The following is a 22,671-nucleotide window of genomic DNA, read 5'->3' as shown; positions in this document are numbered from 1 at the left end:
TTCCTATTTCAAGTTAATTATATATTAATTAATGATATATATTATATAAATATAAATTTCCGTTGTGAGAACTGTAATTATTTATGTACACCCCTCTAGACCTGTCGCGCGTGGGGTTTGGCGTTGTCATGGCAATGTGGCGTAACGGCTGTAAACTTAACCATTCCTTTTTTTTTTTAAAGTAGCATCTTAACAAACTCGTTTTAAATAGTGAAATAATTTCCCACCGTTTAATAAGTCGTTGCTTTAAACAATTTAATTAAAAAAAAGCCTCCGTTTAATAATTCAAGAAACGACAACATTAAATTTTCTGACTGTATCACGTACGTCCCGGCGCTCATGGGATTTGTAGTCTTCTCTTGCGCGTGCGGACGCTTACAATGGCACTAACGGAGCGCTGAAAAAGACTACAATTCCCAGGATGTTTCCACGCGCTGTTTCTAACAGATGTGCAGACCTGTGTCGCTTCTCTCTCTGTGTTGTTACGAAGATCATCAGTACCCGGCGGGGTTGTTTCTTCAGACCAACAAACCCTCGCGCTATCATTTTAGTAAGTACAAGACGTTGTTTTCTTCTTAACTTTTTTTGAAACTCTTTCGACATGTACGTTTGTGTAAATGAAACTTTTTTTTCTCTCAGCGTTCCCGAGTCCGCCCGACAAAACAAAACTGCAGACTTGCTTGCTAACTTTGTGTAGCTAAGACTATTAAAAAACAACACACACAATATTTACAAAACAAGTTATAAAAACTCAATTAAAAATCCATATTTTATCAATAATAGCGAGGACACGCAAGGAAATTCCAAAACGTATAGCGTTCAATGTCCTTAAAAAACAATTATTCCACACCACCAAGGTTGTATCCCTAATGAATACGTGCTTCCTAAACAAGTGAACTACATAGGGTACGAACCAATAGACTTTTACAGCTAATGAAGTGCACTACGTAGGGTGTAGGGAGCTGTTTGTGATTCAACACAAGACCCGCATATAGACATAACGGAATTTAGTGATTCGAGTCATTTTAGTTCATTCAAATGAGTCAAATCTTTACGAATCTTTTTATTCTTTTTTTTTTATTTTATTTAAATGTTAGAGTATACAAGTATAACTCGGTTTTCAGGGAAGTTTAATCTTTGAAAAAATACATCACAGTCATACAAATATTCTTTCTATTATTTTTTCAAACTTTTAAAAATAAATGAATTACAAATTCTGACTGGAAGCATCTGATTCAATGTATATATTCTCTCTCTCTTTATATATATATACACACATATAATGAATTTTATATATATATATATATATATATATATATATATATATATATAATCATCGTGATTATTCGTATATTGCGTATCATAGAAATGTCTTCAAGTATCGTGACATGATATTTCGGTCATATCACCCGCCCCTACAAGCTGGTAGTGAAAATTAAAGCGGGGGAAAAACACATTACACACACAAAAAAAGAAAGCCTCCAGCAAAATCCAGTAATCGTCCTTCTTTAATCGTTTTCGAGAACGACTTTTCTGTAGAACTTCTTATACTGTCAGTATACATCACGTTGTTGTTGTTGTTGTTGTGAGCTAAAAGAGGGCGTGGCTGCAAGGAAACCTTCCAATGGCACGTAAGGAAAAAAGATATAATTTATTGTTGTGTACGAATTGCACCAGGAGGGGCAGCAGAGGTAACAGTATAACGTCCTTACAACAGTAGCACAGCCGAAGGGTTTTCGGTGGTGTCCACATCCACTGCTTCCAGAACAGAGGGTGCTGATGTATGATTTAGGGCGAGTCCAGCTTACAATTTTGGGGTGTCCAAGTCAGACACTAAAGCGATCGGAACCCGCTGGAATAAGGATCTTGACTAGTTAAAAAAAAAATGAACTGGTAGATGATAATAAACAAAGGCATTTCATTCAGTATTTTGAAAAAGTCAGCAGTAACACCATAACAATCATCCATACTCCATAGACGTCCACGCTTTCTTGGACTTATCAAAGAAAAACATATAACGGTTGGTATGGTGAAGTTTTACGATGAAGATGTTTATTTAACAGTGGTTTTTTGAATCTCCAAGCTTATTGAAGGATGTCAGAACTCAGCGATGAAGCGAGCGAGTCGGAGCAGCTGGGCTCGAGTCTGTCTGTGTGGCTGGCTGATAGCGGGAGTGGTCAGGAAGAGCTCGACGTGCCACTGGACCTCCATACCGCCTGCTCCATCGGCCAGTACGACGTGGTTGCCGAGTGCATTCGCAGGTAAGGCTGCTTATGTTTATCGTTTGCTAGGGGTCCGAGCACCAACACAATATCGACAGTGCCTGGATTTTTCTGAAACGAAATCATCCAGACCGAACCATAAGACGTAGAGACATGAAACCTGCTGAGCAGGTTAGCATGAAACATGTCCTGCGTGTTTCTCTCCAGACGAAAAGTAGACGTGGATGGAAGGAACCTCGGCGGTTGGACACCGCTCATGTACGCGGCGTATATCGGTCATGACAACATCGTTAACCTGCTTCTGGAATCCGGGGTTAGCGTCAACGCTAGCACTGCTAAGGGGCTGACCCCACTAATGCTAGCTGCTAGCTGTGGAAATGAGAGCATCGCTTACTTCCTGCTCCAGGTACAAGCCTAGCCTGATTAATTGTTTAGTCGATTCCATGGCGGATTTACGCGGTCAACGTCTTAATCCTAATTTTTTTTTTTTTTTCTTCTGATTGTCTATAACGGTCTCTCTCTGTAAAGCAAGGGGCGGAGCTTGAGCGTAAGGACGGACGGGGTTGGACAGCTCTTCTGCACAGCACGAGCACTGGACATCAACAGATGGTCAAGTTTCTCCTGGACAACAACGCAAATGCCAACATCAAGTAAGACACACACTCCAACATGAACATCTGAAACATGAAGCTTTTTTTTTTAGTTTGACTCTTGACCTTTTCCCCCACCAGAGAGCCTGTGTTTGGGTTCACCCCACTAATGGAGGCTGCAGCATCAGGCCACGAGATCATTGTCCAGTATCTTCTTGACCGTGTGAGTGTGTGTATGCATGTGTACCTGCATGCTGTATTTACAGGCAAATTTCAGATGATCTGGTCATGTGTAGCATCTTGTGTGTTTGTGTGTGTGTGTGTTCTGCAGGGTGCACGAGTCGAGGAGAGGAACTTCAGGGGCGAGACGTCGAGAGTTTTAGCCATGATGTACGGCCACACGAAGATCGCGAGCCTCATAGACATGCACTGCCTGAGAGCAAAAACAGGTCATCTACAAATACACACTGCGTACATGTTCATTTAATTACAACTTAAAAACCTTAATACTAGCTCCGGTCTTTTAATTGTACCGGGTTCGAGCCTGCAACGTCGGACGCAAACATCAACCCGGTTACCCGTGTCCTCTTTGTCATGCCTTTTAATGGTTGTTAGATCCGCTTCTACTGACTACTAGTATAGAATGTCGCGTGCAATATGGCGACGTTGTGACGAAGTGAATATCTTGCTGATTGCAGGCGCGTACGAGGAGCTGAGCTCATCAGAGGAAGACAGCGCAGCACCAAAAGCTAGGTCAAGCCGCAGCAGAGCCAGAGGCCCGAGCATACACGACGGCCCACAGGCCATAGCTCGCTTTAAAGTCACCCCGAAACATGGTGCGTGCGTACACACACACACACACACACACACACACACACACACACACACACACACACACGCACTCTCTCTCGCTCTGTAAAATCTGTATTCTCTGGTCTTGGCTTGCGTTGGCAGATCCGCCGTTGGCTCCGCCCGGCTACGTGACGTTCCGTGACGTGGGCGAACAGAACGAGGGCATCTGCAACCGTGACGTCACTTCCCCCATTAACGAACTGGACGGCCAGAGCAACAGCAGTCGAGGTCGATCTCTAGATTGCTTATTGGTCGTTGTTAGTGCCTCACACACACACACACACACACACACACCCCTCTTGTACAGTTTTCTGGCAGCAACCTTCAGAACGATGAGTTACAATCCGATTGGCTCATCGGTTTCTTTTTTTTTTTTTTTAAAAGGTACACACACAAAAAAACAACAACAATATTTTGTGTGTGTATGTGTGTATAGATGAGCTGTTCTTTGATAATGACATGCCAACAATACGGAGCAGCAGCAGCAGCAGCGAGGGTCTGCCCCGCCTCCTCGGTCTCAGCAGGGAAGCATCGCTAGAGAGCAATGAGGTAACCACGGCAACAAACCCCACCCACCCACATCCATATCCCCACCCCCCGCAGCACGTAAACGATTACACCCAGACTTTGTTTTTTTTTTTCCTCCAAGGACTCAGATCAGGCGAAGAGGAGCTGCCCCCGGCGACCCAGCAAGTCCCATCACTCCAAGGCCAAGAATCGTCATAGTAACAGCGACTCTGCTGGGAATTATGGGACGGCGGCTCAGTCCGGACCTCTCCCGTCTTACACAGGCCCCAAGGTAGATATAATTATGTGTGTTTTTGTAAAGTATTCAACACTGTAATTGGTCAGAACTTTTATATTTTGTGTACATACTGTATGTTGTTTGTGTGTGTGTGTGTGTGCGCACTGGTGTCAGGACCTGGCAGAATTCCTGGAGCAGATAGGCTTTAGTAAATATCTCCCTTTGCTAGAGGAGCAGGATATCGACCTGAGAATCTTCCTCACACTGACTGAAAACGATCTCAAAGAAGTAGGCATCACGTGAGTAGCCTCACTCACACACACACGTAAACGTACACACACACACACGTAAACGTACACACACACACACACACACACACACACACACACACACACACACACACTCCTAATTCCTTCTGTCTGTTTTATCCCCAGGTTGTTTGGCCCCAAGAGGAAGATGACGTCAGCAATAGCCCGTTGGCATAGTAACGCCCGGCCACCAAGCGACTCGTTAGAGCAAGCGTACGCTGACAAACTTGAGGCCGAGATGCAGGAGTTGGCTATTCAGCTCCATAAGGTAGTGCTATAACTACTATATTCAGTTTCATAACTGCTATATTTAGATAACGATGAGGTTTTTTGTGCGCTGCGTGTATCTACTGGGAGTATAACATGTTGCTGTGTGTGTGTGTGTGTGTGTGTGTGTGTGTGTGTGTGTGTACCCAGCGCTGTGTCGAGGTGGAGTCCCTACAGGGCCAGGTCTCTCAGGAGAAGGAGCTGCGCACCGTGATGGAGGGCTGTCTGATGGAGGAGAAGATGGCATGGAGGGGCGTGCAGGCGGAGCTACGGGAGAGCGTCAAGCAAATCCAGGGCCTGAACAGCACACTTCACACACTGCGAAGCACACACACGCAGCTCACACAGGCTACGGGGAAAGGTGCACACCTTAGATATTAGAGGGTGCAAAAAAATGCATTGCCCTGAATAAGCTGTTTCACAAGGCAGATGTTTACATAAAATCCCCCCCATCCCCATCCCATAACTGGTCTGAGTGAAGCCATATTCATAGAAGTACTTATCGTCATAGTTTCTGCTTTTGGCCTTGTTTGCTTTTAACTCTATCTCAGCTGCACCAATTAGAAATCGCTTCATGTCTAATCAGCAGTCCGATGACTATAAACTTCAAATTGCTGATCCTGTATGACTTTCTCAAATCAGCAGTTAATTAGTTATATCATGTTGCCGGTAGGTGGCGCCATTAGGCGAGAATATACATTTTTTTTATACATTTAAAATAAAAGTTTTCCTTTGCTAAAGCACCCAAGATAAGAACCGCTGTACTGGACTATCAGTCAGGCCCTCCCCCACCTTTTTTTTTTTTTGCTTGGTCCAGTTTATGGTTGTAAACAAGTGTAAAGAACATGAGGTTGGACATGATCATCTAAATCCACTGCCTTTATGTATTTCTCTTTCTCTTTCCCTGCCTGCTCTAGACGGTGGTGCTGTGTACTCGGAGATGCTCTCCAAAATGGAGTCATGCGAGGAAAAACTAGGTATAAACAAGTGTTTTACTCTGACGCATGGGTCATTGATAAACTGAATAAAGAAAGAATCATGTATTTGTGTGTGTGTGTGTGTGTGTGTTTAGCTGACAGCCTGAAATCACTCTGCCAGAGTCTACAGCATCTCTGTACTCCAGAGAAAAGCTCCAACAGCTGGCAAGGAGAATCCTAGCACCCGTATGTGAGTCTCTCTCTCCGTCTCTCTCTCTCTCGCCGTCTCTCGGTCTCTTTTATTCATTTTTTTCTTCCCCCCCCAACAGCAACTGCAGAGTTTCACTGACGGAGGGTGAACACACCACCCTGAACACATGAACACACCGAACTGCCGGAGCTGGCCAAAGAGGAGCGAGAGACAGAGAGAGAGAGAGAGAGAGAGAGAGAGAGAGAGAGGTGGAGTTGTTGAAAAATGATCAGTCAGAGAAAGAACAATGGATAAAGATGAAAAAAAAGAGGGTATGCAAGGTAGTAAATCGATAAGCAGGTGAGTGGCCGAAGCTCCTCCCACACCTGCACTCCAGTCAGACTCGACAGTGCATCACGGAAATAAAAGATGAAGACAATCAATCTGTAAACGTTGGGGGAACGAGAAACATTCCTCACACACGACAGACAGAACACAGCGTGGACTCAATAGCACGACGCGATGCAATGCTGTACTACAAATCAAACCTCTGAGAATTATATAGCATATGTGTTTGTTTATATAGAAATTGAATGAACTGAATTGAAGCGTTCACACCAGGTAAAAAAAATAAAATAAGTACACCTGATGGAAATTGTTGGCTTTTTTTTTTTTTTGGACATATTTGGACAAGAAAACCTTTGATCACGTTTGAAACAGTGCCTATTAATGAAGTCGATACATTTGAACAAATCCAACAACGAAAATGAGCTTTTTTCAATCATTTATTTAACAGAAATATCAATAAATGTGATATTCTTCTGAGGAAAAAGTAAGCACACCTCCTTTAGGAGAAAAAAAGTAAGTATTGCCTCCTTTAGGAGAAATAACTTCTTGTAGGTGTTTTGTATAACTGTCCACCAGGCTTGCTGGAATTTATGACCACGCTTGCATGCATTATTCTTTCAGTTGCAAGATTTTTGAGGGTTTTCTTGCATGTCCCCCCCCCCCAACATTTCAATGGGATTCAAATCCGGGCTTTGACTCGGCCATTCCATAACCCTCCATTTCTTCTTTTTGACCCATTACTTAGTGGATTTGCTCGTGTGCTTAGGATCATTATCCACTTTCAGACAGATGGCCCCTCACGTTATCTTTAAGCACTCGTTGATATGATGCAGAATTCATAGTGGTATCGATGAATGCAAGCTGTCCAGTCTCTCAGGCAGCGAAGCAACCCCAAACCATAGCATTTCCACCACCGTGCTTCACAGTTGGTATGAGCTGCTTCTGCTGAAAAGCTGTCTCTGGTCTGTGCCAAACATGTCTGCTTTTACTGTGGCCTAACAACTCTATCTTTGATTCATCTGTCCAGAACACATGACTCCAAAAGGCCTGGTCTTTTCCTATATATTCAATGACAAACTGTAGTCTTGCAGGCATTTTCCTGGCACGCCTCCCATGCAGGTCAAATTTGTGCAATCTCTTTCTGATTATAGAAGCATGCACTTTGACTTACTAGCAGATCCTGTGATGAAATTTTGGGGTTCTCCGATTTTGCTGAATTTGCTGGGACGGCCAGTCCAGTCCTGGACAAACTGGCAGTCGTTTATGCCATTTGTAGATGATTTTCCTCACAGTGGAACGATGTATTTCAAATAATTTGGAGATCTTTTTAAATCCCTTGCCAGACTCATAGGCATCGACAACCGTTTTTCTGAAGGCCTTAAAGAACTTTTTAGATCTTGGTATGATGATGACACCACACACTTCAATAACAAAGGGAACACCAGACACTAGATATAAGAGAGGTATAAATAAGACGGGTTCTAATCACTGGCACCCAATCTTGAACACCTGATTCAAATTTTATGGATTTGAAGGTGTGATAAATGTAGGGGTGTACTTACTTTTTCCGTGTGACTGATTTGTTTTTTGTTCATTTAAATTGTAAAAATGACTACAAAAGGTCAATTTCATGCGTCATTTGATTGAGTGTATCACCTTTATTAATATTAAAGAGAGGAAGTTTTAGTTTATATCTTTGTTAGCCAGTTCGCTACAGTGGCTGAGCTGCATTACTGGAAGATTGTACTTGAGTTACTCCTTTAGCATTTAGTTGCCTTTTATGGAGTTTTGTGGGCGTCACCTAACGTAAATATGCCACGAAACACACATGGTTATTTGCACGTGATTGGCATTTTAACAACATGTGCACACGAGTATGGAGAAAAATCAGCGTTTTCTAAACTTTTCGTTCAGTTTGGCCTATGAAAATGTTTTGCCAATCAGCAATCCGTATCTGAAAAGATCCCTTTATGTGAATGGAACAATAAAGAGATGTGTTTTCTTTGATCAATAAGGGCTGTTATGTGTATTCATTACAAGATGGAGGGAGAAGGAACGCACTTTATTGCTACAGTGTCTGTTGGAAACAACTGAAATGACTGAATAAAAAATATTTACAATATTTTTCTTTTCTTTTTTTTTTACAGATTTGTATTTGACAATGCAATATTTTAAAGTAGAACAAAAGTATTTTTGTAGAAGAAGGGTATCTTACAGAAATACACTTTGTGGCTGGTGCTATATCTGTGTGTGTGTGTGTGTGGTTGAGAGGGTCATTCATTGTCCGTAGCAGCACTTTCATTCATAAGCACACACTGACATTCTAAAATGTACTATAGTGTGTGTGCGCGAGTGTGTGAGAGTGTGTGTCAGGCATATTCACACAGGTGTCCACACCCAGCAGGGCAGTGGTTGGAGCTCTTGAGCCACTCCATCACGTGCTCCAAATGGCCGCCGTGGCTGCAGCCCTGACACCACACGAACAGACCCTTCACGACGTGGTGACACACTGCACATACACTCGCGCACTGGTGGCACCTACAGCACAAAAATAAACACACACACGAGAGAAGAAAGTGGAGAATAGAAACAGCTTGTCAGTTAAGGAGGCGTGGCCAGTAAAGCAGGTGGTCCTCACCTGCTTCCGCAGGATTGGCTGATTGGATAATGATTTGGAAGGGGGGGGGGTTTGCGAGACGGTACCTGTCACAGATCCAGCCCTTGTTGCTCATGGGTCGTTTGCAGTTGCTGCAGTTGATGTGCAGCGTGGTGGACGCCTGGTTCAGACATGTGATGGCGCTGCACGTGCTCAGTTTGATCACCTCGTTGCTGACGTTCCACAGCTCGAACCTCTGCAGCAGGTCGATGTAGGACATGTACCAGTGTTCCTGAGACACACACGTGTGGAGATGAACACAGATTTTTTTTTTAATGAACAGAAGTGGAAAAAACAAACAAACAAACAAACAAACAAAAAAAAAAAACTGACCTGTGTGAGCTCGTCAATCTCCCTGCGGATTCGTTCGCCGAGGACGATGAGCGCGGAGACGGCCATCTGGACGTCACCCTGCTCGGCGTAGTAGGCCAGCGTGTCCTTGACGATGGCGTTGAAGAAGCTGGGCAGCAGGCGCGGCTGGAAGAGCAACTGCGACACCGAGATCAGGCTGAACGACTCCATGGGCGTCAGGCACACGCTCTCCGTCTCGCCGCCGCTTGCCTGCGGAGACTCGGCTTTCTCGGCCAGCAGCTCGGGCGCCGGCGCGTGTTCCGCGATCTCGTGCCGCAGCGGGAACGCCTCTTGGGGGAGAGAAAACTCCGCCTCCTCTGCTGCAGAATAAGTGAGGAGGCAACCAGAAATCCTTACTAGAACGAACGAGCGACTAAGTAATTTAACCCCAGAAATATACGGTTTTAAATTTGAGCGCGTTTGTCGAGTGTTCGCGTGTCTGACCTGCCTGATTGTCGTGCTCCACGCTGTACAGGTCGTCGTCATCCAACTCGGCCTCTCCAAACAGATACTCGGCCTGACCGTCGCTTCCCTCCGTTTCTTCGTTCTCTAGAAAGAAAGAGTATACGATATAGAGGTTGTTTAGCTACATGCAGTTTAAATTGTTCTGGGTCCGTATTATTTGCGTGCGCGCGTCTCACCGTCGTTGTTGAGGTTTGTCTCCAGGGTGTCCTGTCTATTCTCTTTGTTTCTCTCGTTCAGAGCAGCACTCATATCCTTCGTATTGAAACTACAACGGAAAAACTCTGTTAACATCGCACGCTGTCGGCAAACCCTGCTTTTATTACCGATAATGTGGGGTGTGCTGATAATCAAGCCCAGCAAGTCCTCCCGTACCTGTTCATGAGGGGCATGTTACCCAGTTTACTCATGTTGTGATTAGCCGGTGGTGTCGGGTGACCCGGGTCGGAATACATTATCCGTAGCATGGTCCACGTGGTCGACACCTAAACATGCACGCATCGAGTATTAACGTATAGTACAGTCCTGACAGACAACTAATTAGGATGTTATGCATCATCCAAGTCGACGCACCTGAGGTCTGTTGAGCTGCTTGGCGACCTTGGCGTTGTGGTCGCAGAGCTCAGCAAAGGGTCTCCCGCTCAGCTGGTACCTGGACGCCGTCTCGATGAACCAGTCCATCCTGGCGCCGCCACCGTCGGGATCGCACTCGAAAACACTGAGTACACTGGAGACCTGTGCGAAGCGCTCCATTACGTCGTGCTTCTTGAAGAAGAAGATAGGGTAGCGGCGGTCTCCGCCCGGGCACGGCTTGCGCCCACCGTCGGCCGCCATCAGGCTCTCCTTGGCGGCGAAGGCTAGGTCTCCGAACAGACCGAAGCTGAGGCCCTCGGGGTTGGCACGCACCTCTGGCCGACTGGCGTCGTTGAACATGTGCTGGTACAGCGTGCTGTCTTTGGAGCCGGAGAGTAGTACGTCGGGGTCGTGCTGGTTGCGCCACACGATGCCCGTGGCGACGTCCTTGTGCTCCTCGAAGGTGGCGAACGGGATGTAGGGCCGGCGTACGTCCCAAACATAGATGTTGTGGTCCACCATCATGGAGCACGTGGCCAGGTGCCAGCGACGCTCTGGCCGCCACTTGACCCGCGCCACCGAGGCGATGGTCTGCACGCAGTAGATCTCTTTGGCGCGGTTGGTCGTCATGTCCCACACTTTCACCATCTTGTCACGCCCACCCGTCGCTAGCCATCCTCTGGAGAGAGACGCTTAAGGCATTAACGACATAAGAATCAGTACTAAAACACGAAATACTTACAGCTCACGGCAAGACCAAGGATTTTTACTCATCAAACTTCTCCGTCATCAATCCTACCTGTCCTCAGGGTGCCAGTCACAGCAGAACACGGGGCCGGTGTGAGCAGTGAACATCCTCTCATAACGGTCAGGTCTGCGGATGTCCCACAGCTGCACGTTCCCGTTTTCGAACGACGCCGCAAACGTGAAAAAGTCCTTCGTGCTGAACTGCACGTCTCGAACGCTCTCCGACTGACCTGGACACACACACACACAGAAAATAATCATACACTGAAGATGAAAACCTTTGTATTTAACTATCAATCTCTCCGTCTATCTTTGCGTCGTTCGTATACCGGAGAAGGTGCTGACGCTCTCCTTCTTGCGCAGGTCGAAGTACTTCATGAAGCCGTCCTGAGAGCCGGAGAGCAGCATGTGCGCCTCGCTGGGGTGGAAGCACACCTTGTTGACGGTGCGTTTGTGCTCGGCGAAAAGGTGCTCCTGCTTGTTACGGCACGGCCGCGACAGGTTCCACGTCACCACCGCGCCGTTGGTGGCGGCCGTAGCCAGGAGACTGTCATCGGCCTGGTGCCACATGACGTCAGCGCAGCTGAAGTTCAGCGACGGTTTGCGGCCCACGCGCAGGTTCAGCCGCTCCACGAATCCTTCCTCTTCAAGCGCAAAGATCTTGAAGATGTTGCGCCCAGCCACCACCACCTGTGAGAAGGTGAAGGCAGGAAAGCCCGCTTCAGCGCTCTACTACATACTGTACATCACTTACTCTGTTTATTTAGGCGTGGTCTCTGTGTCTGTCAGTCTTAATGTCGGAGGCGTGGCCTCTGTATTTGTCAGTCCCAATGTTGGAGGCGTGATCTCTGTGTCTGTCAGTCCCAATGTCGGAGGTGTGGTCTATGTATTGGGCTGTCCCAATGTCGGAGGTGTGGTCTATGTATTGGGCCGTCCCAATGTCAGAGGCGTGGTCTCTGTATCTGTCAGTCCCAATGCTGGAGGCATGGTCTCTGTGTCTGTCAGCTCCAATGTTGGAGGCGTGGTCTCTGTATCGCTCAGTCCCAATGTCGGAGGCGTGGTCTCTGTATCGCTCAGTCCTAATGTCGGAGGCGTGGCCTCTGTGTCTGTCAGTCCCAATGTCGGAGGCGTGGCCTCTATTTTCAGTCCCAATGTCGGAGGCGTGATCTCTGTGTCTGTCAGTCCCAATGTCGGAGGCGTGGTCTCTGTATCGCTCAGTCCTATTGTCGGGGGTGTGGCCTTTGTATCGGTCAGTTCCAACGTTGGAGGCGTGATTATTAGTATTTAAGGAAAGAGTGAGTCTATTTGGTAGAATTAAGGAACCTGTCAGCACTACAGAGGTGATTGTAGATGGTACAGTCCTAAAATTAGGCATAACTCAAGATGTCTCTCTAAGCATTGCGTTTGAAGCCAGGCGACACTGTTAGTAAAAATAAAGAAAAAAAGTGCTGAAAAAACCTGCGTGGCATCCCGACACACGCTGATGGCGTTGGCTGGAGCATCCAGGAGGCAGAACATGGTTCGGCCACTGACGGTGCCGACGGAGGCCATCTTCTCCATCGCAGCCTGAGAGAGATAGGGAGAGAGAACATAAAGAGAGACTGAAGTGATGCGCTGAGATCCTGCTCTAGGTAAGATCTAGTGTTGCAGTTCAACTTCTGACCAGCAGAAGGCAGGTGTGGAACTTTTGTTAGACATTTGCTCGGTTAGGTTTAAGAAAGAAGTTATGGTCATATACTGAATAACTAGAGCAGGTGTGTTAGAGCAGAGAGAGTTACTAAGCTGTGTTGAATAAAGCCATACGTGGTGAAAAAATTTTTGCACCCCAGTGTGTTTGGGGACGGTCACTGTCACACACTCACGTTTCAGACTAAAAGCCTCTCCACACTGAGAGACCGCAGTTAAGTTCCTGTACTAGGCTTCTTCTTCTTCTTCTTCTCCTTCTTCACCCCAACACATGGGCATTCTGGGAAAACGAGTCCACAGATCTTATGTGGCCGTTGCACTGCTCACATCAACAATAGTGATTAATTAAATAACTACACATGAATATGAATCACATGAAAATGAATAAATAAATTAAAAATTAATTAAACAACTACATTTACTCGTCTGATTTAAGACGGGTTTATTATCTAAAGACTTACGAGTGACACAGAATCCAATCCAAAGTCTTCAAGTCTGTAGCTCAGAACCTTGAACGACAAGATAAATAATAATAAGTCGTCTCAACAGGAAATGGGTCGTGTATCTGAAGTGGAAATTTTGTGCAATGCTTTGCAATTTTACCATGAAACCTCGTGGGATGTCACGTGGCACATTGTCTTGCTGCAGACATCCTCACGTCCTCTTGCAAAATAACGTACCAGCATGTGCTGAGGAGACACAAAACATAATGATAATGAGTCTTTATTGATCACGTATACATATGCACAGTGAAATTATTTTCTTCGCATACTCCAGCATGTCAGGAAGCTGGGGTCAGCACGCAGGGTCAGCCATGATACAGCGCCCCTGGAGCAGAGAGGGTTAAGGGCCTTGCTCAGGGGCCCAACAGTGGGGCTTGAACCCCCAACCTTACTATCAGTTACCCAGAGCCTTTACTGCCAAGCCACCACTGCCCCTTCACAAGACATGACAGGACAGAACAAAACAAAAACAAAACAAAAGTTTTCATTCCTGTTACAGTACTCCACAGCAAAAGAATGACACGTTTTCTGCAGAAATTCAAACAAGCACTTTTATATACACCTCGCAGCCAACACTATAGTCAGAGCTGATGCTACTGAAGACGAATCAACGCCTTTCGACCAATCAGAATTGAGAATTCTGAAACAGCGCTGCGGTACAACGTTATATAACTTATGATGTCATAAGGTCTTTGGGTATAAAATCTGTCTATTTTTCCTCAACATTAAATTAACGTTGTTGTGTTCTGACATCGGTGGTCCACGTGACCCCCCCTTCTTCCCTTTCTTCTGTTTACTGAATCCGAGGCACCACGGTTTCTCTTCTGTGGAGATGTTTGCAAGCAAGCTAAATGCTCACTGGAGTGGCTCATTAGCAATTACAGCATGTGGTCAGAAATGAAAACAAGAATATAGGAACGGAAAAACAATCAAACAAACAAACAAACTACTGCAATATCGGGTCTCCAAAAGCAAAAGGTATCGAACCGTAAACTCGATATCAATGTAATACTGAATCGTCAGGTTTCTCGGTCAGACACCACCTCTAGGAAACAATATTATTACTGTTTATTCATATTTATTCATGTTTATTACTATCTTGCACGTCATTTAAATAATTTTTAAAAACCACTATTTGTTACTGTTTACACACAAGCCACAGTTTATGAACGTTTAGTTTCAAATCACGGCTCTGATTGGTCCGTTGGTCAACAAAACGCGCCAATCATCAAACGGATCTCCATCCACGTTTAACAGTTTGTCAGTTATTTCCCCCGCATTATTTTATTAGTTAGCTAGCGGGCTAAAACAAACAAACAAACAAACAAACAAACAAACAAGAAAGGGTGAGTTAGCATGCCGCTAGGTTTGGCTGTAGGAACAGACCAGCGCTGTTTTTGGGTCGAAAACGTTAATATTTTTTGTTTTTTTGTTTGTTTGGTTTTTTTTTTGGTTTTTTTTTTTTACCTCCGTAATATAAATAATTTGTAAGCGAGAGAAATAATAAAGTCTGTGTAACTAACCTTTTCAAAACAAATGTGAAGCAGTGTAAAGACAGAAACGGCGGAGCGGCGAGCACGCCGACACGGATATTTCAAAATAAAAGACAAAAAAAGGAATAATAATAATAATAATAATAATAACCACCAATACTAATATATTTTTTAATATCGTTGTCGCGCAATGTTTCAAAATAAATGTAACAAAAAATAATAATAATAAATAAAAGACACCGGAAATATATCAGCGGTGGCGAGTTTCAACTTCCGCCATGCAGCCTCGCTTAAAATCAGGTGAACTGAAACACTGATCCGAGACCAGCTTTAAAAAGTTTTACGCTTAAAGTTTTTTTTTTTCTTCCTGCGATTGAACAGAGGTGAAGCACATTGTCACGTTACTTTTCTCTATACAACTTTTTAATATCAATATTTATTTATTTTTTTAGAATTATCTTCTTACATTGATATGCTGGTAAAAAAAGAAAAGAAAATGCAATGCCCACATAGTGGAACCGGTTCACTTCATCTCTACCTAACGAGAGCAATGCGGCGGTGCTTTAGTCTTTCCCGTCTGTCCAGCTCTCTTACCTCCTCATCTGTAGCTCAAACAGATCAGCTTCCAGATTTTCTATTGCCGTCATTTCACTGCCTTGCATTCTGGACCTGTTCGAACTTTCTTCTTTTCTCAGTCTGTTGGCATGTCTGGAGGAGAGCGTCTGTTCTGCTGTGAGGACCCGGCAGTATGGAGAGGCATTTATGCGAAATACTGGGCTGTGGTGGAGGCAAAGGCTGCTGGGAAGCAGAAGAGTTCAGGGAAACTGCTGGAATTGGAGAAATGGTATAACTCAGCTACACCATCGTGTAGCCCCAGTCACATACACAGCCCTGTCCAGGGATATGTACACATTTTTAGAACAAAAATTGTATATCAAATACATGTTACTGTTCAGGTATCAGGAGGAGCTTCCAGCGGCCATTTTAGCTCGACCAGAGCGTTCTTTGACGCACCCTGAACTTGTCAAACTCATGGAGTGGAAATTAACCGTGAGTATACCGTAAAAAACACTCATATTGATCAATACACCTTCTAATAGAATAACTTCATTATCCATTGATGGGCGAAAGTGTTGCCACTACACTCCTCCATACGCACATTACTGTTATGTCTTGCTTTTATGTTAAATTGTATTATATTTGAGAAGAAAAAAATGCTGTTTCCTTCTTCAGTCCGTATTTTCTATCCCTGATTTATTTTTGGGGGGTTTAAAGGTTTATAACCTTTATACACCTAAGTGTGTATAAAGTGGTGGTCTGGATGTTATTGAAAAACCCTGCATGCAGGTCATTTTAATAGCCTCAATGTAGAGCCTAGAACATCGGTCAAACCCGACTCTGAATACGAGGAACTTTCCCTACGTAAAAATTGAAGCAACTCTAAATACGACCCAAAGTGACTCACGTGCCTTTCGCAGAGGGGGAAGTTCCGTCCCCGGCTCAAGCAGCTGATTGGCTCCAACAGCGAGGAGGCGGTGCTTCGCTGCACCAAAAAGGCATTCGCTCTCCTTCCTGACGTCCGATCGGCTATTGCGGAACTGACTACGCTCAAAGGGCTCGGACCTGCTACAGCGTCAGGCGAGTATGCGAGTGTAGACTATAAAACGAATGAATGAAAATGCTAAACTTATCTGTTCTTATCTCTCTCGTTCTGTGTAGCTGTATTAGCAGCAGGAGCTCCTGAGGAAGTCGCCTTCATGGCTGACGAGGTCGTAGAGAGCATCGCCGAGCTGAGACCAGTTCAATACACGGCTAAGCACTTCTCTCTCTTTTTGGAGAAAATACTGCACAAAACACACCAGCTCAACGAAGGTAACGAAGCCAGATCTCCAAATAAGATGACTTACGATGAAATAAACACAAGGTGGCAATCTTAGACCAACCAGAGCGAATTATTGAAGAGCTCAGTGTTTATCAGAGAGCCCAAGAACCTCTAATCAGAATTCAGAGACTTACTAGTGTTGCCAGCTAATATGATTCAGATTGTGCTTGAACCAAGGCCGTGTTTTTCTTCCTCTCACCATGTCCTCTTAAGGGAATCTGAATTCGTGTTTATTAGCTTAAGAGAATTCTGTAAGAATGGAGTGCTAAATGATCCGTGGTTTTAGAATATAGAATTTCTCCAGATAGGATTGGCAAAAAGAAAATTGGCAGATACTGTAGCTGTTTGTCAATGTGCAAAATCTTGATTTCTCGTGTTCAAATTGGGTTCTAAGCTCGTCAAGGGCACATTGACAGCACCAATTGGAAGCAGACTACTTTAGCAGTTTTGGTTCATTACATAAATGTCGATTCTTCTCTCTCAGCGGACAGTCAGCATGATTGGACCCCTCATGAGGTGGAGCTGTGCTTATGGGCATGTGCAATAGCCAATCAGATCCAGCCCTCCCTGCTGGAGGCGTTTCCCCTGAGTTACACTGCCAACAGAGAGACCACAGAGAAGACCAAAGAGGAGGAGACCAGAAAGCGGCCGTCTAAGAGACGCAAGACAGACTAGCGTACACCGGATTGTATGTTGTGCTTTGCAGTATTGGCATCTAATGCATCGTAGCCCAGTGCTATGAAGGAAATCAGATGATGTGCGATAGAGCATGACAATTCTAAACTGGCTCGGAATAATCTTAGGTTCAGTAGGCATGTTTGTCCAGAAATCGTTTTCCTACTGAATGATCAGGACTTGTTGTATGGTTTGTATTAAATGATTATGCTGTTTTTCAATATCTAACAGTTTAACCGATGACCTGTTCAGACCCGTGTTTCTCATCGACGATCTCGTCCCCTCATGTTTCACAAGAAGTGCTAACTCTCTGCGTGCCATAAGTGTAACCCTTGATCACAAGCTGAGAATGTTAACAGATTCCAGCAATCTGCAGCGATCCGCTTGCTAGCTAGAACAGTAGGTACAGATACATGAGCTACAAAGTCCCATCAGCTAACCAACTTGCTGATCTACTAATTAACCAGCTTCCTAACCACCTAGCATAAATGTGTGAATTATTAATTTCTAATAAATTTTCAGGTATAAATGGTCTAGCTGAATCCATGATACTGTGGTAAATGATAAAGTGCACTAGGTAGAAAAAGTATTTCCATTGTCCGAGATGGCATTACAGTGTTCAGCTACACTCTGAGAAGTGGTTCTATCTAGTCAAGTTGGATCCAACTGGTCAGGTTTGTTCTGGCTAGTCTAGTTGGTTCCAACTGGTCAGGATGGTTCTAGCTGGTCAGGTTGGTTCTATCTAGTCAAGTTGGTTCCAACTGGTCAGGTTGATTCTAGCTAGTCAAGTTGGTTCCAACTGGTCAGGATGGTTCTAGATGGTCAGGATGGTTCTAGGTAGTCAAGTTGGTTCCAACTGGTCAGAATGGTTCTAGATGGTCAGGATGGTTCTAGCTGGTCAGGTTTGTTCTATCTAGTCATGTTGGTTCCAACTGGTCAGGATGGTTCCAGCTGGTCAGGTTGATTCTAGCTAGTCAAGTTGGTTCCAACTGGTCAGGTTTGTTCTGGCTAGTCCAGTTGGTTCCAACTGGTCAGGATGGTTCTAGCTGGTCAGGTCGGTTCTATCTAGTCATGTTGGTTCCAACTGGTCAGGTTGGTTCCAACTGGTCAGAATGGTTCTAGATGGTCAGGATGGTTCTAGCTGGTCAGGTTTGTTCTATCTAGTCATGTTGGTTCCAACTGGTCAGGATGGTTCCAGCTGGTCAGGTTGATTCTAGCTAGTCAAGTTGGTTCCAACTGGTCAGGTTGATTCTAGCTAGTCAAGTTGGTTCCAACTGGTCAGGTTGGTTCTAGCTAGTCAGGTTGGTTCTAGCTGGTCAGGTTAGTTGGGTTTTATGGTTTTAGATGGGTTTTGAAGATTTGTAGACTGGTTCTAGCTGGTTCTGGATGGTTTGGCTAGTTGGTCAGGCTAGAAGACAAACTAACCCCTGTTAGACTGGGAGGCAAACTTTTCAACAAGCTTGACCAGCGTAACACCAGCTAGACCAGGCCGAGAGATTAACTAAACAAGCTAAGGCCAGATAATTATGGTGAGGAATATATTTAGGGGACAATATGAGTAAGATATCCTTTTATTAACTGCTAACCGCGTTACCCTTGTAGCACAAGTGTAAAAGTAAAGACGCGAACATTAAACACGTCTTGGTTGGTTGACCACATTTAAGGTAAGGGATAAATTAGCATTTTTTGACCCAACACTCACCATACGGAAGGTCAATGTGTATGTCTGTTATTTCCTGTACACACACATTCAGAGTCACAGCTTGGTTCTTTATTCCTCACAGCTGGAAAATGAAAGCAGATACAATGAAAAACGGTACAAAGGAAGAAAAAAAATGAAGAGAAAAAACAGCAATAGAAAATGCCTCAGCTTCAGACATTTAAAAAGTACATAATGAATTTCATATAAACTACATATATATATATATATATATATATATATATATATATATATATATATATATATATATATATATATATATATATATATATACACACATCTCTTTTCATATTTGATCCCACTGGAATAAAATAGATGCTTAGCAATTCATTTTTTTTTGTTGTTCCAAAGCTTGAATCTGTAAACTGCATTTTTATTTTTTCTCATTGAAACGATTTGTCGTTTCTTGGCACCATTTGGAAGTTTGTGTTTGGACTACAAATCGGCGTATGGACTACAAATAAGATGGCAGCACAGAGAGGAGCAGAGTGATGAGCTCATAGCAACATGCATCTTTATAATCAACAACTACAGCAGCACCAACAGCATCGGTTCAGTTTGGAGATCTGGCTCTGAGAAACAACGGCGTTCATTGGCTGTGGTTTGATGTAGACGAAGTTTCCAGATAAAATAGCGGCCTGACATTTACGTCCCAGGATGCCACGACAGTAAATTGACACACCTCCATTAGTGTCTTAAGTGACAATATACACCCTTGTTGACGTCCACTCATGATTCGAAATACATGCTACACTGCGCACTGGCAGCAATGTAGTTGAAGCTGTTTACTTCAGAACAGTTAGTCACATCAGACTAATAATTCACCAACGTACTAGTTCAATGTAGAACCCTTGAGGAGACCTTATTTTATTAAGAATGTACATGGTGAAGTTTAGGAGCAGATATTTATGGTAAGATAGCTTTGTACTAACTACTAGCGACTACTAGCGTTCTACTAATAAGCCTACAGTATGTGCTAGTTAGCTAGCATCCTATCTAGTTCAGAAAATAAAGTAGTTACATTTCACAAAAGTCTATAAATGTAGCATTTGAATGATTGTCTCATGAAAACAAGTGTAAAGATAACCATGGTTACAAAGTTACAGGTCATATTTGTTTAGAGACACGGCGTTCTGTCAGGTTTTCTATCTCGCCTGTGAGCTATCAGATTATTAGCAAGTTGCTAGTTATGGCATTTTGATTTTTACCGACTCTTCCTTGTGTTGCAGTATCTTTATGAACCAAACAATGTCTACTTTTAGTTTTACTCAATGCTACTTGCTACCATGAATTCCGACAAGACCTACTATCAAACTGTTGTATAGAGGGAGTAAACTCTTAGAAAAAAGGATTCCTCCAGGGTTCCTCCTTGTATATTATAAGAGATCTTGGTGTCCTAAATGGGATGTCTCTGATAGTCTGATAGGGAAATCCTCTGATGTACAGTTCTACATAGAAATTTTGATTGTTTTCCAAATGGGATGAACTGCGAAATCCTTTAGGGTTCTAGGTTTAACCGTCACGTCTAATAGTGTTGACCCTATTTTTGAAATCGTCTATATTTTATTGCTCCTATTTATTTTTAGAAACAACATTGTCTGACATGTGTTTTTTTATTATTATTATTTTTTTTAAAAGGAAATCAGATTTCAATGCCTTCTGGGTTCTACTCCTGACGTCTACAGCCATGTTGCCTGAAATGGCTCATCTAATAAACTTCAATTGTGCTGACTCAGCTGAAATATTACACTATAATGCCCATTAAGATGAACGCAGGGATTTTCCTAAGAAAAAATTACCTGCGAAAGTCAACAAGGGCATGCTAAAAAATGATACTGTAACGCAGCCCTGATCTTGTCTTTATTTAGTATCTTCTATCCGCTTTCCTAAAACTTCCCATTGCAGATGTCGAACACCTCTCAACCAAGGAGAAATTGCAAAGAGAAGTTGACAAGTAGGTTAAACCAGTACTGGAACACAGGGTACCGACTAATGGTACTTCACAGCCTCTAACATGCCAAAACAGACACTTGCACACCTTTCCATAAGAATAAGGAACACTCTGATATAACAGTCTGATGTGCTACTCTGGTTTCTCTCGGGACCAATTAACACATTTTTAAAAAATATACTGTTATTATAGTTTATTTTCCACCCTTCTCAAAACGTTTTCATCTTCTTCCTCATCTCCTTGCTGTTAATCATCTTCCTACTTCTCGCTTCTCCCTCGTCCCTCATTTCCCAATCTTTCAGTCGCTTCTTCCTTATGGGCTTTTTCGTGCTCTCTGATGAAGATTCATGATCCTTTTACCTCCCGAGTCTCCACACAGTGCCCTACAATAAATTCACAGCCACACAGCGTTCCAACTACACACTCTAACTCCGGCAATAAGTAGATCAACAGATCGGATTGAAGACTCGGATTGGGTGTCTCCAGGGCTTTGATAAACGGGAGATCAATTGCAACAAATACTGAGCCTGGCATGCTGAAATTGAGATCATCTTTGGATCAGACTTGGCTAGCTGGTCTATGACTAAGGAGGAACTCCCACCTGACAGCTAATCTTTCGTATGGATATAAAAAAATCATGGTAAGAAAAAGGTATGAACAAATATCACACTGTAAGTTAACAGAAGCTTAAAAATCTTATGTGCTGCTTTAGGAAATAGCATTTGTTATTACCATGGTCTTATAATTCCATGACATCAATGGTGATCCTCCATTAAATCAAGAGTGGTCCTCCCTAACATCAAGAGTGGTCCTCACTAACATCAAGAGTGGTCCTCACTAACATCAAGAGTGGTCCTCCCTAACATCAAGAGTGGTCCTCCCTAACATCAAGAGTGGTCCTCACTAACATCGAGTGGTCCTCCCTAACATCAAGAGTGGTCCTCCCTAACATCGAGTGGTCCTCCCTAACATCAAGAGTGGTCCTCCCTAACATCAAGAGTGGTCCTCACTAACATCAAGAGTGGTCCTCACTAACATCAAAAGTGGTCCTCACTAACATCAAGAGTGGTTCTCCCTAACATCAAAAGTGGTCCTCCCTAACATCAAAAGTGGTCCTCCCTCAGTTAAAGAGTGGTCCTCCCTATCATCAAGAGTTGTCCTTAATTAAATTTGGGTCATCTTCTGTTGTTTTAAATGTACTCTATAAATAAAGCTTGACTTGACTCGACTTAAATCAAGAGCGTTCCAACCTGACGCTGTAGATTAGTTAATCATGTATTCATTATGAGAATAAGGGTTGCAGGTTTGTGCTCACTGTGGTGTTGTCCCAAATCACCCTCCAGCATTTCACCTTGGCTAGGGACTACGCCTTAGACAGAGAATAGTGAAAAGGATTTAAGGCCTTTTATTGGAACACAGCCAGATCCACCAATGTTCATTGCAATTGATCCTTTTTTGTAGTCCTCACGGACTTGACCGTAATGTGTGTTTGAGGTGCTGCGTTGTTTTAAAGCACATCTCGCATCATCATCA

General features: G+C 43.8%; 3 protein-coding genes across 10 annotated transcripts; 2 read left to right on the top strand and 1 right to left on the bottom strand.

Annotated features, from left to right (window-relative positions):
• Nucleotides 1–140: 140 nt before the first annotated feature.
• On the top strand, nt 141–6,740 carry anks3 (ankyrin repeat and sterile alpha motif domain containing 3). Of its 3 annotated transcripts, none has more exons than XM_053620500.1 (16): nt 141–550; nt 2,084–2,261; nt 2,430–2,628; nt 2,751–2,872; nt 2,954–3,035; nt 3,144–3,261; nt 3,511–3,648; nt 3,767–3,921; nt 4,049–4,213; nt 4,314–4,463; nt 4,584–4,708; nt 4,844–4,985; nt 5,135–5,345; nt 5,902–5,961; nt 6,057–6,147; nt 6,231–6,740. In XM_053620500.1, exons 2-15 carry the CDS (start codon nt 2,095–2,097, stop codon nt 6,140–6,142), a joined length of 1,920 nt encoding a protein of 639 aa, XP_053476475.1. In that variant the 5' UTR covers nt 141–550; nt 2,084–2,094; the 3' UTR covers nt 6,143–6,147; nt 6,231–6,740. The 3 variants fall into 3 exon arrangements, with proteins under 3 accessions (XP_053476475.1, XP_053476467.1, XP_053476482.1); XM_053620492.1 differs by having other exon boundaries at nt 142–550; nt 6,057–6,151; XM_053620507.1 differs by having other exon boundaries at nt 144–550; nt 3,767–3,892; nt 4,101–4,213; nt 6,057–6,151.
• Nucleotides 6,741–6,858: 118 nt separating this feature from the next.
• On the bottom strand, nt 6,859–15,584 carry wdr24 (WD repeat domain 24). Of its 4 annotated transcripts, none has more exons than XM_053620472.1 (14): nt 15,505–15,584; nt 13,518–13,603; nt 13,376–13,423; nt 13,091–13,194; nt 12,687–12,794; nt 11,558–11,918; nt 11,281–11,458; nt 10,482–11,160; nt 10,284–10,393; nt 10,088–10,176; nt 9,891–9,995; nt 9,429–9,766; nt 9,143–9,327; nt 6,859–8,977 (listed from the first exon to the last, which is right to left on the bottom strand). In XM_053620472.1, the coding sequence occupies exons 5-14, from the start codon at nt 12,786–12,788 to the stop codon at nt 8,809–8,811; spliced, it is 2,316 nt and encodes a 771-aa protein (XP_053476447.1). In that variant the 5' UTR covers nt 12,789–12,794; nt 13,091–13,194; nt 13,376–13,423; nt 13,518–13,603; nt 15,505–15,584; the 3' UTR covers nt 6,859–8,808. The 4 variants fall into 4 exon arrangements, with proteins under 4 accessions (XP_053476447.1, XP_053476437.1, XP_053476456.1 ...); XM_053620462.1 differs by lacking the exon at nt 15,505–15,584 and adding an exon at nt 14,941–15,000; XM_053620481.1 differs by lacking the exon at nt 15,505–15,584 and having other exon boundaries at nt 9,429–9,763; nt 13,518–14,114.
• Nucleotides 14,137–19,126, top strand: zgc:112496 (uncharacterized protein LOC541336 homolog). Of its 3 annotated transcripts, none has more exons than XM_053620567.1 (6): nt 14,137–14,395; nt 15,606–15,754; nt 15,867–15,960; nt 16,389–16,548; nt 16,630–16,782; nt 17,277–19,126. In XM_053620567.1, the coding sequence occupies exons 2-6, from the start codon at nt 15,615–15,617 to the stop codon at nt 17,465–17,467; spliced, it is 738 nt and encodes a 245-aa protein (XP_053476542.1). In that variant the 5' UTR covers nt 14,137–14,395; nt 15,606–15,614; the 3' UTR covers nt 17,468–19,126. The 3 variants fall into 3 exon arrangements, with proteins under 3 accessions (XP_053476542.1, XP_053476535.1, XP_053476527.1); XM_053620560.1 differs by lacking the exon at nt 14,137–14,395 and adding an exon at nt 14,428–14,763; XM_053620552.1 differs by lacking the exon at nt 14,137–14,395 and adding an exon at nt 15,201–15,293.
• The last annotated feature ends 3,545 nt before the right edge of the window (nt 19,127–22,671 follow it).

The sequence above is a fragment of the Ictalurus furcatus genome, chromosome 1 (genome assembly GCF_023375685.1).
Source record: "Ictalurus furcatus strain D&B chromosome 1, Billie_1.0, whole genome shotgun sequence".
NCBI lineage: Eukaryota > Metazoa > Chordata > Actinopteri > Siluriformes > Ictaluridae > Ictalurus > Ictalurus furcatus.
The sequence above is the reverse complement of the archived record's forward strand: the minus strand, read 5'-3'. Positions and strand labels throughout refer to the sequence as shown.